Genomic DNA, 16293 nt, shown 5'->3' on the forward strand with positions numbered 1-16293 from the left:
TAGTCTCCTTGCAATGGAGATGTTACACATTAGGTGTCTAGTAATTCTTACACAAGAAACCCTAGACAACTTTGTTTATTCTTTTCAATAAGAAAGTGTGTATGGATTATTTACCTCAAGGCTTCTTATGCTATCGAACATGAAGAATAATTTGTTATATGTATGATCACTTTCGTCAAGAAGCTATACTTACGTATCCTTTTGGAGTGGGTTGTTTCTTCCATTTTGTTTCAAAATTGTATCCCATGATGGAGTAATATAATGCCCGAATATTAGAACTAGGTAGGGGGGTACACAATGACTCTATTTAGTGACAACCCTTTTCATTGAAAACCTAGGCTAACAAAACATCACAAAACGTGTCGCTAAATTCTATAGTATGGATGTCTCTAAGTGACATCAGCTTGACTAGATGCAATTGCATTTTCGGAGTTTTGTAACGTATCGCATGGTTACTTTCATAAGTCATAAGATAATGCTTATAGCGACCTGTGATACCGGTACTATGGTTTTATCTCCCTAGCAACAAATCCTCTTCTATAAATATATTTGGGGACGGGAGAAGACATGCAGATGTTAGAGGGAAAAACAAGGTTGCTCGGGATACATTTTCAGACCTCATTTGAAAGTCTTATTTGGCCTATGTATGAAGACAATTAGGTGAAGAGCTCAAGTTTTTTGTTCTCTCAACTTCTTCTCCTTTCCCTACGAAAATGCAATCTTCCCAATCATGGAGGCTTCAATGGGAGTTGTGATAGTGAAAAAGCACAACATGGAGACGTGGTACAAGCTCTTCAAGCTTGATAGCCTTTCGTGGGAGTTACGTAGGATTTACATAACTAGTTTTGGGTCTGTGTCGCATGGGACTGCAGAGGTTCATTGTAAAAGATTTGGATGAGCTACGGTACTTTGGTTGCAAGAACGTAATGAACGCATCAATGGAAGAAATGGATTTGCTTCACCAGGCAAGAGCCCATGGGTTGGTGATGCCCCAGCCTGTGGGAATGAGAGATATGGGCACCGGAGTGGAGGATATTGACCTTGAAATGGGGCCAAGCGACGATGATCCCCATTTTTCACATGTTCCAAGCTCCATGGTAGATATGAGCCAAGAACACTCCGGAGAAAACGATGAGCATCGGCTTGCAAGGCAACAATCAAGGAAAAAGCGCCGAGTTGTGAAGAAATGGAGAGATGAATGGGCGGAAACTTATAAGTGGGCTTATGTTCAAGTTCACGAAGGGGCACCTAGAATTTACTGCTCCGTATGTAAAGATTATGGACGAAAGCACCGGAGAAATCCCTATGGAAACGAAGGTAGCCGAAACATGCAGATGAGTGCCCTAGAGGAACACAACAACAGTTTGCTTCACAAGGAAGCTCTTCGATTAGCACATGCATCCAAAGACAAGCTACCTATTTCGCTGGACAGATCTATTTACATGAAAGGTAGGGGTTTTGCCTCGCAACGTGTATTTGTTCTAGGTAGTGGTCCTTTACTGCGATTTTAAGCTTTTGTTTGACTGATTTCTTTGGTTTAATCCTGTCTCGGAACCTGTGCGAGCTGAGTCAACCAGAATCTGATATCTGAGTTTAGTATTGGACTGCGAGGATATGCCACGGTTAATGCATTCAGATTTGTGTCATCTTCTCTGGGATTTGGCGACGGTGTTATCCTCCCTGTTATTTTCAAGTATAAGCAGAGCTGATGGGGTATGTGCGGGAGATAAAAGTGGCTGAGTTTTGTGTCTCCATGGAGACCCAAAGAGCTTCTTTGGCCTACAAAGTGAGAAAAAGAAACCTTGCATTCAATAGAGAGGATCCTCTGTAATGTATATGTGACATTACTACCCCTTTGCAGCACAATCCAAGAAGCTCATGCGATCTCAGGTATACTTGGAAACTATATCATGGTTGCACATTTTCGTCCAAGATGGATATAGCAACCTATGACAGTACATGGAGATCAAAATCACGTAGCAAATGGTGCCAAGTGTAAGGCATATCAAAAAGCCTCAAACTTGGGCCATGGTAGAGCCTTCGTGAAGAGATCTGCTAAATTGTCCTCCGTGGGAACATAGGACAACTGTATGTCTCTACTTGACGGTTGCTTTAGTTGTATGTCTCTAGATGATAGTCGCTCTCAAACATAATGATAATGAACCTCAATGTGCTTTGTATGAGCATGAAACACTCGGTTCTCGCAATAGTCAAAGCACTGTGGCTGTCAGTATAGATGGTAGTAGAAGCTTGCTGGCTGATGTCAAGATCTGTGAGTAGCTTACGGAGCTAGGCACACTCTACTGTAGTTGTGAAGGCTGCCCTGTATTCACAATAACGGAAGATCCGCTTCACTGCTTGCCAATGCTGTGTACTAGGCATGCGCATGTACCCGCTCAACTGGGAGACGGCATATTGAAGATCAGGCTGGGTATGACATAAATAAATAAGGCAGCTCACAACTTGCTGATAAAGGGTGGCATGACATGGTGCACTCCCATCCGTAGAGGAGAAACAAAAGCCAGGCTCCAATGGTGTAAAAATTGGCTTGCAATCTTCAAACTGGAAGCCGTCTAAGAGCTGTCCAATGTACTTGGACTGACTCATCATTATACCCCCTTCAACATATGCAAACTGGATGCCCAAGTAATTGTGCAACGGCCCATATTTGTCATGGCAAAAGATTTTTGCAAAGCTGCCTTGAAATCTGCAATTTTCTGTAAGTGTGGCTCATTGATAAGCATGTCATCCACATATAGAATCAAAATCACAAATTCTGATTCACTCTTCCGGACATAAAGAGTAGCCTCTGTAGGGCTGTTTTGAAACCCAAGGCACAGCAAAAAAGAATGTATCTTGGCATACCATGCCCGTGGTGCCTGCTTCAAACCATTAAGAGCCGTTTTAAGCCGGGATATCTTAGTTTGAGACCTTTGGAAGTTCAAATCTTGGAGGCTGATTGACATAGACCTCTTCCACTAAATCCCGGTGAAGGAAGGCGGTCTTGATGTTCAACTCATGGACCTCCCAATGCCTGTGAGATGCAAGAGCAATGACACAATGAATGGTCGTGATGCATGAAGTGGGAGCAAATGTCTCTTCAAAACCATGCTGCTGGGCATAACCTTTCGCAATAAGGCGAGCTTTGTAGTGATAACATTGCCATCACTTTGCGCTTCAATTTGTAAACCCACTTTGTGCGGATTGCACACTTGCCTGCAGGCAAATCACAGAAGTCCCATGTACCATTTGCTTGAATGGAATCAAATTCAGCTCTCATGGCCTACATCCATTCATGACTTCAAATGCATCTTTGTGACATAGAGGCTCCTCATTACAGGCAGTGGCAATCAAAGCTACAGCCAAAAAATTGCCTTGCATCTGTTTATGCGTGGGCAGGCAAATGCTCAGCCTGCTTGCTGTCCCTGAGGGTATTCAAAAGCCAACGAGGGACTGATTTTCGTTGTCTCATGACAGCCCTCTTTTCTTGAACTGCTTGCTTGATAGCATGGCCATCTGGCGGTGGAAAATCAAGCTGAGCAAGAGCAACGGGAGGAGGATTGGAGCTGCTAGAAGCATGTGGCATGGTGCTCTGCATTGTGTCATCTGTATCTGTGAAAGGCAAACACATCAAAGGCTTCCACTGCAGGCTGTGTTTTACAATCCAGCCAAGGTAAAGGGGCATGCTCAGCAAAAATGACGTCCCTACTGACAACCACCTTGCATGTGCTAGGCTGAAACAACTTGTAACCTTTGCTTTGTGAGCTGTAGCCAATGAAGATGCATTTGACATCCTTATCATCAAGCTTGTGCCTCAACTGAGAGGGTACATGCACATACGCAAGAGACCAAAAACACCCGCATGTGAGAAATGACAGGCTTACGATCTGTCCATGCTTCATAGGAGTCATGGTCATCAATGCCCGAGTAGGTGCTCGGTTGAGCACATAGTTGGCACACATAATCGCATCCAACCAGAATTTAATGGGCAAAGACTTTTCCTTAAGCATGCACCTGCCCCTTTCAGTTTTTGTTATATTCTTGCGCTCGGCAAGTCATTTTGTTGCGGAGTGTAGGCCATTGTGCACTGATGAATGGTACCCCAGGCTGCTAAAAAATTAGAAAAGTCCCGGGACCAGTACTCACCCCTCTTGTCAGTGCGGAAGGTCAAGAATTTCTCCCCACTCTCGTTCTCTGCCAATGCAATCCAATACTTGAAGCAAGAGAAGACTCTGACTTCAGCTTCATGGATATATCCGAGTGAACTTGGTGAAGTCATCTATAAAAGTAACAAAGTAATAGTAATCCCCAAGTGATGCTGTCCGCAGCGGTCTGCACACATCACTATGTACGAGATGCAACTTCCTGGACGCACCAAGGGTCCCGTCCTTGGGAAATGGAATCCTATGCATTTTGTCCAACAAGCAGCCCTCGCATACTTGTTTTTTAAGTGCATGCATTGATGGAAGATCTATGACCATGTCATGTGAATGCATCACCAAGTTGTTGAAGTTGAGATGTCCCAATCTTTCATGCGCTAGATGTGTTAGAGATGACAGATTCAGCCATGTACAATATAGTTGTCATACCAATTATCCTAAACAGCACAGCGATAACCATAAAAAAGAACTTTGAAGCCATGTGTGGAGATGGCTGAGAAAGAATCAGATTCTTTTTGATACCTGGAACATAAAACTTCCACAAGTGGAATGGTATCACCTGACACTATAGTGACAAGCACTTGACCAATCAGTTTTATGGGATATGCTGCATTATTTGCACAAGTGATAGTGCCCCCCTTTGGAACACCACTCAATGTGTGAAAGAGATTTTTGCAGGAAGTGATGTGCTTGGAAGCACCACTATCAAAGTACTAGTCTAAGGTGAATCTGAGGCTGCAAAAGCTGAATCATGTAGAGTAGGATTAAAATGACACTCCACAGTAAATGCCCACCCATCATGAGCAAGATTGTCTGCCTCTGTATTTGTGACATTAGCAGCTGAGCATTTGTGACAAGAAGACCTTGGTGTCCTGGCTGTTCCTGCTTCTTCTCGGAAGCAATACGCTTCTAGCACTCAGAGATGTCATGACATGGTTTCTTGCAATAATTGCATCGTTTCTCCTTCTTCCCATCGACAGGAGAGGAAGAGGACAAGGTACCAGATGTAGGTTTGGGCTTGCTGTAATCCCCCCCCCCCCCCCTTTTCCTTTGCCCCTATGATCAGTAGCAAAGGCTTGATCTGCATGAGTGGAAGCAGCCCTATTTTGGTGACTCTGCTCCTCCTGCAGGAGTAAGGAAACAAGGTGATTAAAAAAAAAGTGGTTTGGGTTACCCATGGCCACTAGTCGAAGTGTTATAGCAAATCCCTGATACGAGTCAGGAAGCCCATCAAGTGTGGTAGACACAACTTGTGACTCTGATACAATCTCATCAACATTGATGAGCTGCTCTTTGAAGTCTTTGACTTGTGTCTGATAAAAAAAATAGTGGTTTGGGTTACCCATGGCCACTAGTCGAAGTGTTATAGAAAATCCCTGATACGAGTCAGGAAGCCCATCAAGTGTGGTAGACACAACTTGTGACTCTGATACAATCTCATCAACATTGATGAGCTGCTCTTTGAAGTCTTTGACTTGTGTTAGATAGGCATCCATTCTGCCCCCTTCATTTTGTCAAGCTGCCTGCGCAAATAAGCAACTCTAGCCTCATTGTGTATCTGATAAAGACTGGCCAAAGTGTCCCATGCAGCCTTGGCTGTTTTGCAAGACCGAATGTGAATTATAACAACTCTCTTGCAATTCATGGCACTCACTGCATGTGCCTGTGCATCTCGTTGATCCCAACGAATTCGTTCATGTGTTGGAGGGTCAATGGTAGGCAGGAAGGGAGTAGTGGAAGATGAACTAGAAGTGGGAGAAGTGGCTGCGGTGGCAGCAAGTGTTTGTGATGAAGAAACATGTCTAGTCTCCAATCCGGATACAATTCCCCAAAAGTTCTTGGATACCAATAGGTGGTGCACCAAGTACCACCACATCAAATAATTGGTGCCACCAAGCTTGTCCTCAGTAGCAAGCATCCCAAAAGATTCATGGTTTGCCATTGCAAATTCCCAAAAAATAAAAGTGCTATGCAAGTGTCAGAGCCTCAAGGCTACAATGCAAAGAGCTGGCTGCCCAAGTATCTGACTGCTAGCTGCAAATCTCAGACCAAAAATGAAAGCAAATGTCTGCAAGTGTTAGTGCCAAGATGGCTGCTCAAACACTGAGCAAAATGCACAATTTGTCGCCAAAAAATCACCTGCAAGAAAATATCTGTCCAATCAAAGGACCCCCCGCAGCAAATAGCTGTCATGCAAATGACCAGCCCAAATCAAAGGGCAAATGTCTACAGATCTGTCCAATGCAAATCTGAGCTGAATCTGTCCCAAATGGTGGCTCAATGCCACAAATGTCAAAGGAAAATTAGCCCAAAATGCAAATAGAACCCAAATTTGGCTGTGTCAAGCAAAGAATGCTGCAAATATCAGCAAATATGGCAAAATCCCCAAATTTGGAGAGGGCAAATGCCAAAAAGATGGCAAATTGGTAAAGCCCCAAAATAAGCTGTAATTTTACAAATGTGATCAAATATGCTGCAATTTCTTACCAATGTCACTGAAGAACCCCCATTTTCATATCAAAGCAGCCAAATATCATTGCTATTTAGCAAATGTGACAATATAACTTGTAAATCTGAAAATATCCCGCAGTCTGCCAGCAATAGATCCAACGTTGGAGTGGAAATGGAGTCAAAATAGGGCAAATACTGCAAAAGCCCCTAAATGTGACCAAAAGGAGCAAATGTCACTGTCAAATGTGACAGTGTGCACATTTGACACAAAAGCCCCAATTTCTAGAGCAAAATCACCTCAATCATCAATGTCACTACAATGTATGGAGATGTGACATAAAAGCGGGTGAAAAGCTTCAACTTCAATTGTACTAGGTAGATTTGAGTCAAGAGGGAGAAAATCCTAGCCAAATGGTGCTAGAGCAGGTTAAAGTAGCTAGAGGAAGGTTTGAATGATTGAAAAGAGCCCAGATCTGAGCAAAAAACCTCATGAAATAGGCAAAAAATGTTCGAAATCAACTTGTGACAAGTCATGCGGATTTCTGACAACATTGCGCACAAGTTCGTATAGGTCTGACGGTCGTATGGACGTGCAACTGTATGGGCAAACTTTTTACCTCCGATTGAAATTGTGCAGGACAGGGTTGTGTGTATGCAAGGCAGTTCAAAAAATTCAAAAGTTGACCGAAGTCAACACTCTCTGATCATAGTGAGCTTTGTGGTTCTCGGGTTAACCGCCGTTAAGCCTCTTGGTAATAAACCAAGTCTCCTCGAGCAAAGTATCTTTGACCAAAGTTAGGCTTACTTGACTAGAGTGAAGTATCTTTGACCGTAGTCAATTCTTTGACCATTAAAAGAACTCTTTGACCATAATTAACACATATGAAAACTCTTTAATTATGATCAGATAAATGGTCAATTGTACTTTGACTTAGGATATTTACATTGTGGTGACATCCCCTCGGTTTCCATTCAGTTGACCTCAACTGAAAAGCTTCCTTGTAAACATCCAAAAGCTGTTGATGATCGGACATGATGTCTTCATCCATCCACTTGGCATCCAATGCTGTATAATTCTTGAATTTTACAAGATACCTGTAAAACTCCTTGCCTTGAGGGCCTTTGCGTACAGTATGGTGCACAATCTACTCTGGTTGAAGGACCTCCTCCAGCTCATCTATTTCTGGTGGATCCTCTGATATTAGCTCTGTAGGCTCTGGCCCGTGGAATTTCTTTAGAAGACTCACATGGAATGCATTGTGAATCCTCCAATACTTTGGCAATGCCAACCTGTATGTAACCTCATTTATTCTTTCTGTAGCCCTGAAAAGGCCATAATATCTGGAAGATAACTTTGCATACACTTTCTGTTTGCCTTTAAACTTGCGGAGCCTAGCTTTCTCGAACTTTAAAAGTACCCAATCCCCTTCCTTGAGATTTAACTGTCTCCTATGCTTATCTGCAGCTCTTTTATTCTTCTCTTGAGACCTTTCAATTGCTGTCCGGACTTGGCTGTAAGCTGTCCGGAGGTCTCTCCCAAACTGATCAGCTGCAAGTATTTCATCCTTGGTTCTCAGGATAGGTGGCAGAATCACCTTCCCATAAATGACCTCAAAGGGGGCTTTCCCTGTAGAGCTGTGTATTGTATTATTGTAAGCAAACTCTACCAATGGTAGGTACTTTTCCTAGTCTGAACCTTGGTCACTCACGTAGCATTTCAGCATATCTAATGCTGTAGAATTTGCTACTTCACTTTGACCATCTGTCTGGGGATGGAAAGAACTGTCCGGAGGTCTCTCCCAAACTGATCAGCTGCAAGTATTTCATCCTTGGTCCTCAAGATAGGTGGCAGAATCACCTTCCCATAAATGACCTCAAAGGGGGCTTTCCCTGTAGAGCTGTGTATTGTATTATTGTAAGCAAACTCTACCAATGGTAGGTAGTTTTCCTAGTCTGAACCTTGGTCACCCACGTAGCATTTTAGCATATCTAATGCTGTAGAATTTGCTACTTCACTTTGACCATCTGTCTGGGGATGGAAAGAACAAGAAAAATTCAGATTCGTCCCCATATTATCAAATAAAGCTTTTCAGAATAGATTGGTTATTTTGGAAACGATGGCAAGACCTGTTGCTTTGCACCTTCTCTACACCTTTCTAGCAATTGCGAATCAACGTCCACAGCTTGACGCACAACATCAGAGGCTCCAAACGATGGACCAGGTATTCTTCTCACAACGAGAGCTCTGAATAAAATCCCGTCACTTGTGCTTGCTACGTGAACGGAATATCTGCGTCAGTCTTTCCGTCAATGGAATTGCTTCCTTCTCGTTCATTTCATTAGTGCCTAGCTCTGCGTAACCTCAATCGCTTGTGCTCTTCACGCTCTATTTGCCCGATCGTCAAAGCTTGAAGAAGCCTTGAAAACAGGCTCTGATACCAATGTAAAACCTCTCGCTCTTGAAAGACAGCAATTACACTTTCATTTGCTACGAAACCTCCTTCGTAAAAAATAGCAAAGACACTCTCATTTGCTCTCCCTCTCTCAACATATACGCTAGGGCCCAGGACAATCGTCGGGATGGACCCCCTCAAAGGCTTTTATTGATGAAGAGAGAAAGCTGTTACAAGAGTTCAGCGTAGAGCTGCTTGATACAAAATCCAACGTGAATCAATATTACAAGAGCTTCAAGCTCATTTCAAATTGGCAACATGCCACTTGTCTAAAATCTAGACTAAGTCCTATTACATGCCACTAAGGGCAATTCTGGAGTCTTCGAAGCACTTGGTCACACGAACTGCCTCCTAGATGCTTGTTAGGCTCCCGTAGCGCTTAGGAAAATAACTCTTCCTATTACCTGCAACAATTAATTAAAGCGCACCACCATGGCACCCATTAATTGTTAGCGCTTTGCATGCAAATAACACACTATGGACTAATTCTAGTCACGGTGGGCGTCCCCACTGAACACATGTGCACACATAACAAATATAAAAATATATATTTATTCTCAAGCAAGTGTTCTCTTCTACTTGGCTTACTCCAACTTTTGAAGTTGAAGTACTTTCATACTAGCATGACTTGTCATACAAACTTTGCAAGAATCTTGATGATTACACCCAGAGGTTTTGGGATGTTTTGCTGCCATTGAGCTCTTATAGGCATGTTTCTTTGAAAGAGCAGATAGAGAGGTACTGTTGTGGATTGCCTAGTGAGCTACGTGATTATTGCATCAAAACCAAGGTGGGTTCTATGACTCAATTAATTGAGAATGCAAGGACAGCATATGCATGGATGCAGGAGAAGAATTTGGGCTTTATGGACAGCAAGAAAGAAGACAGCAAACAGGTTGCCAAACACCAGGAAAAGAAGGACATCAAATCTTAAAATAAAAATTATGGCAAACGACCGTTTCAAAAGGGAGGAAAGGCCCAATTCAAAGCTAGTAAAAGGCATGGACAGCCTAATAAACAGCACCGTACCAAGTTATCTGATGAAGAGAAAAAGTCACTCATGGAGCAAAACAAATGTTTTATATGCAAAGGAGAGGGACACCGCTCTTATGATTGCCCATCCAAGAAAAGAGACAGGCCAGATGATGGTAAGAATGATGATAAACAGACAAATCCAAAGGGAAAAATCAGAAATGAGAATTGTTTGTTTTTCTTTGATTCTGGGGCAAAGGTGAATTTCATAACTCCTGATATGGCAGGAAGGCTTGGCATCAATCCTGAGGAAATGGGGCCATCCGGCATGTGTAATATGGCCAACTCTGAACTCAACACACGTGTCACTCCTATCATTGGCAAGTTGAGGATGCATATCCAGGGATATTAGGATGTAGAGGACTTCTACATTATGCCTTTGCCAGAGTGTGATGCTTTGCTTGGGATGCCTTGGATGTACAGGGTGGGGGCTGATGTGCAGATGAGAAACAAGAAGATTTCCTTAACTCATAGAGGCAAAATGGGGCCATCCGGCATGTGTAATATGGCCAACTCTGAACTCAACACACGTGTCACTCCTATCATTGGCAAGTTGAGGATGCATATCCAGGGATATTAGGATGTAGAGGACTTCTACATTATGCCTTTGCCAGAGTGTGATGCTTTGCTTGGGATGCCTTGGATGTACAGGGTGGAGGTCGATGTGCAGAGTGGGCAGAGGCTAGCAGTTTTACTCTTGGACTTCGAGAAAGCCTATGACAGAGTAGATTGGGGTTTTCTTGAGGGCACTCTTCTACGGTTTGGATTTTCAGATGCTTGGATCAGAGGTGTGGCCTCCCTTTACAGATCAGCCCACAGCCAGGTTTTGATTGGTGGGGTAAGGGGTGACAGGTTTCAGATTTCCAGATCAGTTCGTCAGGGATGCCCTTTAGCCCCCTTCCTCTTTCTTTTTGTGGCAGAAGCTATGAGTATCTTCCTTAGATCTCAGGCTGAGCTTTTTGGGCTGAGACTGCCCTTGAGACAGGAGCAGGAGCTTTTTGACTGTGAGTTGGCTGATGACACTGCTATTTTTATTCAGGCCTCCTTGCAGTCACTTGTTTCTTTCCGGACAGCCTTGGATGTTTTTTGCTCAGCTGCAGGGGCACACATTAACTGGCATAAATCCTTTGGCTTTTGGATCAGTGATGAGGACACTCCAGGCTGGGGTGTTGACATTGGTTTTTCCTGGATTCAGAGGGGTGTTCCTATCAGGTATTTGGGATGCCAGGTAGGATTGGACATCTCTCCAGCACAGCAGTTTGCCCCAGTACTAGAAAGTATAAGGAAAAAGCTCCTATTCTGGAGCTCTGCCAAACTCGACCTTGCATCTAGAGTTGTGGTAGTGAATCAGGTTCTCTTGGCCACCTCCTGGTTCGTGTGTTCTTGCTGGTGCCGGTCTAGGGATTGCATCACTCAGCTCATCAGACCAGTCAGGAATTTTTTATGGAGTGGACTTGATGGCACAGCAGATGTTGCAGCAAGGGTGGCCTGGGAGACCATTATTCTCCCTACATGTGAAGGGGGCCTTAATGTCATTGACCCGGACTTGCAGTGCAGGGCATTGCTTTGTAAGGTGGTGGTGAGGGGACTCATGCCTGGGCAGGAACCTTGGAAGGATTTCTTTTTTGGACGCATTCAGGCTTGCACACCAACCTTGGGAGATGATTGGGTAGACAGCCCTCGCTGGATTTTCACATCAGCCCCTCTCAGATCTCCTGCCTCTCCTCTCATGACTGCCATCCTGAAAGCTTGGGGGAGCTTCAGGAACACTCTTCGAAGGATTCCTCCTTCTACCGTCGAAGAGATTGATAGGCAGCCGATCATTTGGAATGATAGTATTCTTGACGAGCATGCCAGACCATTGGGCACTTCCCATTACATGCAGTGGTCTAAATGGGAGAGAGGCCCCGCCTACACAGTAGGCACTTGGAAATCTTTTATCAGGCTACCTGTGGATCAGAGACTGCAGTCCGTGAGTCACCTCAGAGGGGTAGCACGCAGGATTCAGCAGATAGATGCAGCCATCCCGGTGGAATGGACAGTTGAGCTGCCTATTACTTCCACCACTTGGATGGGAGCTTTTTCGCGGACATCAGTTCCTTTACAGGTGATCGCTCTCCGAGGTCTCGGGGAAGACGCTCTGGTATTTGATGTTGGGGATGGAGGTTTACTTTCTACATCCAGGGATGGCATTCTTCTTGAGGTTGCCTTTCAGCCTGTCAGGATTGCTGGTTTTGTGGACCTTGGAGCGGGCCTGCAGTGGTACTTAGACCCCGACCCTCTGCTCTTGGCCTTGGGATCCTGGAGGTTGTGGTTATATGGAGGTGCACCTATCAGGTGCTTGCAGTGGGACCCAGGAGAGTGGGAATGGATAGATCATGGGCACCGAGAGAGGGGGATTCCCTTCTTTCGTTTCACGGTTGGTAATGCCAGGAGGTTTCAGCTGAACAGTAGGGGTTGGATTCCCTCCAGAACCCCCCATTGGGAAAGCTTCTTCATCACCGCAGACTTGCGTAGAAATTTCTGGAGGAGGCTCTGGAAATCCCTCAGAAATAGAAAGATCACTCTTTTCTTTTGGCTTTCTATTCATGGAGGGATTGCAGTGAACCTGTGGAGATCACGTTTTGGGGCTGATCCCACTTGTCCTCGTTGTCACTCTGCAGAGGAGTCAGTGCGACATTGCCTTTGGGACTGCAGTCAGGCGAGGACTGTTTGGAAAGGGGTTGCTCGGATACTCAGCATCTTTCACACATCCCCTTTCTTCATGACTTGGGGCTCGGTCGCATGGTTATCTCTTACCGGGCCCCAGGTGTTTTATGAGGGTGAGCCTTCTTCTTGGGCACTCTCGGTCCGCCGGCAGATGATAGAGCCCTGCTCTCTACAGGATGTACCACTTACTCCTTTCAGAGCTTCTCATGTTTCAGTGGACACCTCTTGGGAGATTTTGGCTAGCATTTCCTCTTGGCACATTTGGAGAGCCAGATGTACTGAGGCCTTGGATGGCACCCAGATACACCCATTACAGGTGTTCACGGGTATTTGGACTGACACGGTTCACACTTTGATAGCCATATGGGCTAGCATGCAGGGTTCTTCACGGGCAGCCTCTTCTAGAAGGACTATTTTTCTTCGAGTTTGGAGGGGTTCTCCCTTTTTCTCGGAGGCTTCTACCGGATTGAGATGGCACTTTCAGCCTCAATCCTTTCTTTTTGGCTCTTGAGCTTTTCGTGCATTGCATGATGTATCCCGTATGGAGCTTGCTCTAACGGTTTTTCTTTAATACTTAATAGAAGTCTCTTTTTGCAAAAAAAAAAAAAAATCATGTACTTGATGAAAAGTTGAAAGTGGAGTCCATCCTTGTAGTTTCAGCTTCTTGTATTTCCAATGTAATAAAGCGTCATATTTCAGCGTACTTGATTTTTGTCAAAGAGGATAGCCAACCAGTTCAGGAAGGCTCTACTCTTTCTGCGTTAGATAGAGAAAGGGTTGCTTTTATTTTAGATTTTCAGGATTGTTTCTCAAATGCACTTCCTCAAGCATTACCTCCCAAGAGACCCGAGGATCATCAAATTGATATAATTCCAGGAAGCTCACTGCCTAATATACCTCCCTATCGTGTCAGTAAGGCACAACAGAAAGAGATAATGTCACAAGTGAAGGAACTCTTGGAAAAGGGATTAACACAGCCAAGTAATTATCCTTACTGTTCCCCTGTGTTGCTTGTGCAAAAGAAGGATGGCAGTTGGAGAATGTGTGCTTTGAATAAAGTCACAATTAAGAACCGTTTTCCAATTCCACGCATTGATGATATATTGGATCGATTGGAAGGTTCCTCAATGTTCAATCGTATTGACCTTAAAAGTGGATACCATCAGATAAGGATACGGCTTGAAGATGTCTACAAGACTGCCTTCCGCACTTCATTTGGCTTATATGAGCTCCTTGTGATGCCTTTTGGTCTGACTAATGCACCTGCCACTTTCAATAGAATGATGGACATAATTTTTAGAGCACACAAAAAGTTTGTGGGCACTTTCTTCGATGACATCATTGTGTTCTCTAAAAATGAGCAGGAGCACAGGAAACACCTCACTATCGTGTTTCAAGAGTTGAAAAGACACACGCTGTTAATAAACACCAAGAAAAGTGAGTTCTTTATGCATGAGATTCATTTTCTTGGTCATATAGTGTCAAAGGATGCAGTCAAGATGGATCCTGCAAAAGTTGAGGCCATAAGGAGTTGGCCAATTCTGAAAAATCTGCATGAAGTCAGAAGCTTCCTTGGGTTGTGTTCATATTATCGGAGGTTTATAAAGTACTTTGCAGAAATTGCTTCTCCCTTGCATGCTTTGCAGAAGAAAACTGTACCGTTTCGATGGGGACCAAAGGAAAATGCAGCTTTTGAAGATCTGAAGCAAAAGTTGTGTTCTGAACTCGTTATTATCTTGCCAGAGCTTGCAAAACCCTTTGCTGTAACTTGTGATGCATGTGGAAACAGCATAGGAGGCACTTTGATGTAGGATGGCAGAGTGGTTGCAAATGAGAGTAGAGTTCTCAAAGATGCTGAATTGTACTTGTAGACATACGAGAAGGAAATGTTAGCAGTGATACATGCTTTGACCACATGGAAACGTTACCTCTTATATTTTCTCACGTAGAGAAAATTATGTGAAAAGCACATGAGATGGGCTAACTTCCTTTCAATGTTTCATTTTCAAATTGTACATGTGCCGGGTAACAAAAATGTTGTGGCTGATGCACTTTCCAGGAAACCACAGCTTGAAGCAATCTCCAAGAAACCCAGTGTTTTAGCAGTGATCATTGCTTACAACAATGTGTTAGATGTGATGAAAGATTAGTATGTTAATGATGCTGATTTTTCAACTATTTATGATCAGCTTTTTGATGGTCAAAGGCATGATCACTATATGTTGAAAGAGGGTTTCATTTTGATGCATGGACGACTCTGTGTCACTGATCAGATGCGACAGAAAGTCATAATGGAAAGTCATGCTCCTCCATATGCAGGACATAGGGGAATTACACCAACAATTACAGCAGTGGAGCAATACTTTTATTGGCCATCTTTGAGGAAAGATATGGAAGAACATGTGAGAACATGCATGGTTTGTCAGAAAGTAAAGTTTGACAGGCAGAAGGCACCTAGGTTGTTACACCCTTTGCCAATTCTGGATAGGCCATGGAAAAGCATAGCTATGGATTTTGTGTTTGATCTTCCACGTACTCCTGCTGGACATGATGGATTGTGGATAATAATTTGCAGGTTTAGCAAACAAGCCCACTTTGTGCCAGTAAGAAAGAAAATTACAGTAGATCAAATGGCCAAATTGTTTTTGCAGCATGTCTTGAAGTATCGTGGAATGCCTGAATTCATAATCAGTGATAGAGATCCGAGGATGACCAGCCTCTTTTCGAGAGGGCTATTTGAAAATATGGGCACTATGCTGAATTTTTCGTCATCTTTTCACTCTCAGTCTGATGGACAATCGGAGCAGGAAAACTCTACCATCTTGGATATGTTTAAATGCTATGTCTTAGACCACAAAAGCAAATGGGAGCATTATTTGCCTTTGCTGGAATATGCTTACAATGATACGGTGCACACATCCACATGTAAAGCACCTTTTGAAATAGTGGAAGGTGCTAGGAAGGTACCTTCCATTTTGCATACAAAAGAGAAAATCTTCGAAGCTGATCATTTTGTAGAAAGCCTTGAAGAGGCTTACAAGAAGATCAAATATGCCTTGCAAAGAAGTGAGGATAAGCAGAAAAGAGCAGCAGATAAGCACCGTAGGGAATCAGTATTCACAGAAGGTGATTGGGTTTTCCTGCGTTTTCAGAAGGCAAGGCTGAAAAATAAGAAAGGCAAGGAAAGGTTGTACACAAAGCTGAACATGCGTTACTATGGTCCTTTCTAGGCTTTTGAAAAGATAAGCAAGGTAGCTTGCGGGCTGATGTTGCCTCCGCATTGGAAGATACATAATGCCTTTCATGTGAGCTTGTTAAAGCAATATCATGGAGATGTTCCTGAGGATTTACCTAATGAGGTACAGCTTGAAGTGGAAGAACATGATGAACTTCTGGTCCCAGAGTAGATTCTGGCACACAGAGATAGAAAGCTCAAGGGTAAAGTTATCCGTCGCTACTTGGTAAAATTTCAAAATTACCCATTACTT

General features: G+C 43.6%; 1 protein-coding gene across 1 annotated transcript in view; it reads left to right on the top strand.

The window, feature by feature from the left end:
- Nucleotides 1-573: 573 nt before the first annotated feature.
- The window catches only part of LOC147889959 (uncharacterized), a 144203-nt gene continuing 128483 nt past the window's right edge, over nt 574-16293 (top strand). Inside the window, exons 1-2 of the mRNA XM_087390385.1 lie at nt 574-628; nt 667-1449. Of these exons, the coding sequence (XP_087246511.1) occupies nt 861-1449 (589 nt within the window). The 5' untranslated portion in view covers nt 574-628; nt 667-860. The remainder of the gene's footprint in view (nt 629-666; nt 1450-16293) is intronic.

The sequence above is a fragment of the Dipteris shenzhenensis genome, chromosome 19, assembly GCF_047967505.1.
Source record: "Dipteris shenzhenensis isolate YYH24624 ecotype China chromosome 19, Dip_SZ_1.0, whole genome shotgun sequence".
NCBI lineage: Eukaryota > Viridiplantae > Streptophyta > Polypodiopsida > Gleicheniales > Dipteridaceae > Dipteris > Dipteris shenzhenensis.